Raw genomic sequence first — 569 nt, 5'->3', positions numbered from 1 at the left:
GCTGCTGCTGCTGCTGCTGCTGCAGCTGCAGCTGCTGCTTCTTCTGTGCTAATGAAATGCCTGAAGAGGGCTTGTAGCCAAAAGGAATAGTTGCCTCCGAGCTGCATAAGGAAGTGACGCTTGTGCCTCCTATGCTGTTGTATGCTTCGCTGTTGCTGGTAAGATGGCCCGCAGCAGCTGCTGCAGCACGAGCAGCAGCAGCACCAACAGTAGAAGCAGCAGCAGCAGCAGGAACTTCACCTGCAGTGGCGATGCCAGCAGAAGTAGCAGTAGCAGCGGGAGCACCACTAGCACCCGCAACGTCAGCAGCAGCAACAGCAGCAGCAGCAGCAGCAGGTGCAGGACGCTCCCCCCACCTGCCGAGCAGCCGACCCCAGGTCGTTTCGAATGTCTTCAGCCTTCGCGAAGACCCAGCCCGGCACCGCTGCTGCTGCTGCTGCTGTAGGTGCTGCTGCTGCTGCAGCAGTTGCTGCTCCGCCTCGTCCCACGCGTAAAGCTGCTTTCCTCCCCCTCCTACGAGCTCTGCCGCTGCTGCAGCCTGCTGCTGCTGCTGCTGCTGTTGAAGCTTC

General features: G+C 60.6%; 1 protein-coding gene across 1 annotated transcript in view; it reads right to left on the bottom strand.

The window, feature by feature from the left end:
- Positions 1-236: 236 nt before the first annotated feature.
- Positions 237-569, bottom strand: part of ETH_00037260 (uncharacterized protein) — a gene marked incomplete at both ends in the record, with an annotated part of 912 nt that continues 579 nt past the window's right edge. The window contains 2 exons of the mRNA XM_013375496.1: positions 237-240; positions 357-569. Coding sequence (XP_013230950.1) covers positions 237-240; positions 357-569 — 217 coding nt within the window. The remainder of the gene's footprint in view (positions 241-356) is intronic.

This window comes from Eimeria tenella, genomic scaffold (assembly GCF_000499545.2).
Source record: "Eimeria tenella Houghton genomic scaffold, Eth_scaff2808, whole genome shotgun sequence".
NCBI classification, from domain to species: Eukaryota; Apicomplexa; class Conoidasida; order Eucoccidiorida; family Eimeriidae; genus Eimeria; species Eimeria tenella.
Note: the sequence above shows the minus strand (reverse complement) of the source record. Positions and strands in the feature narration are given on the sequence as shown.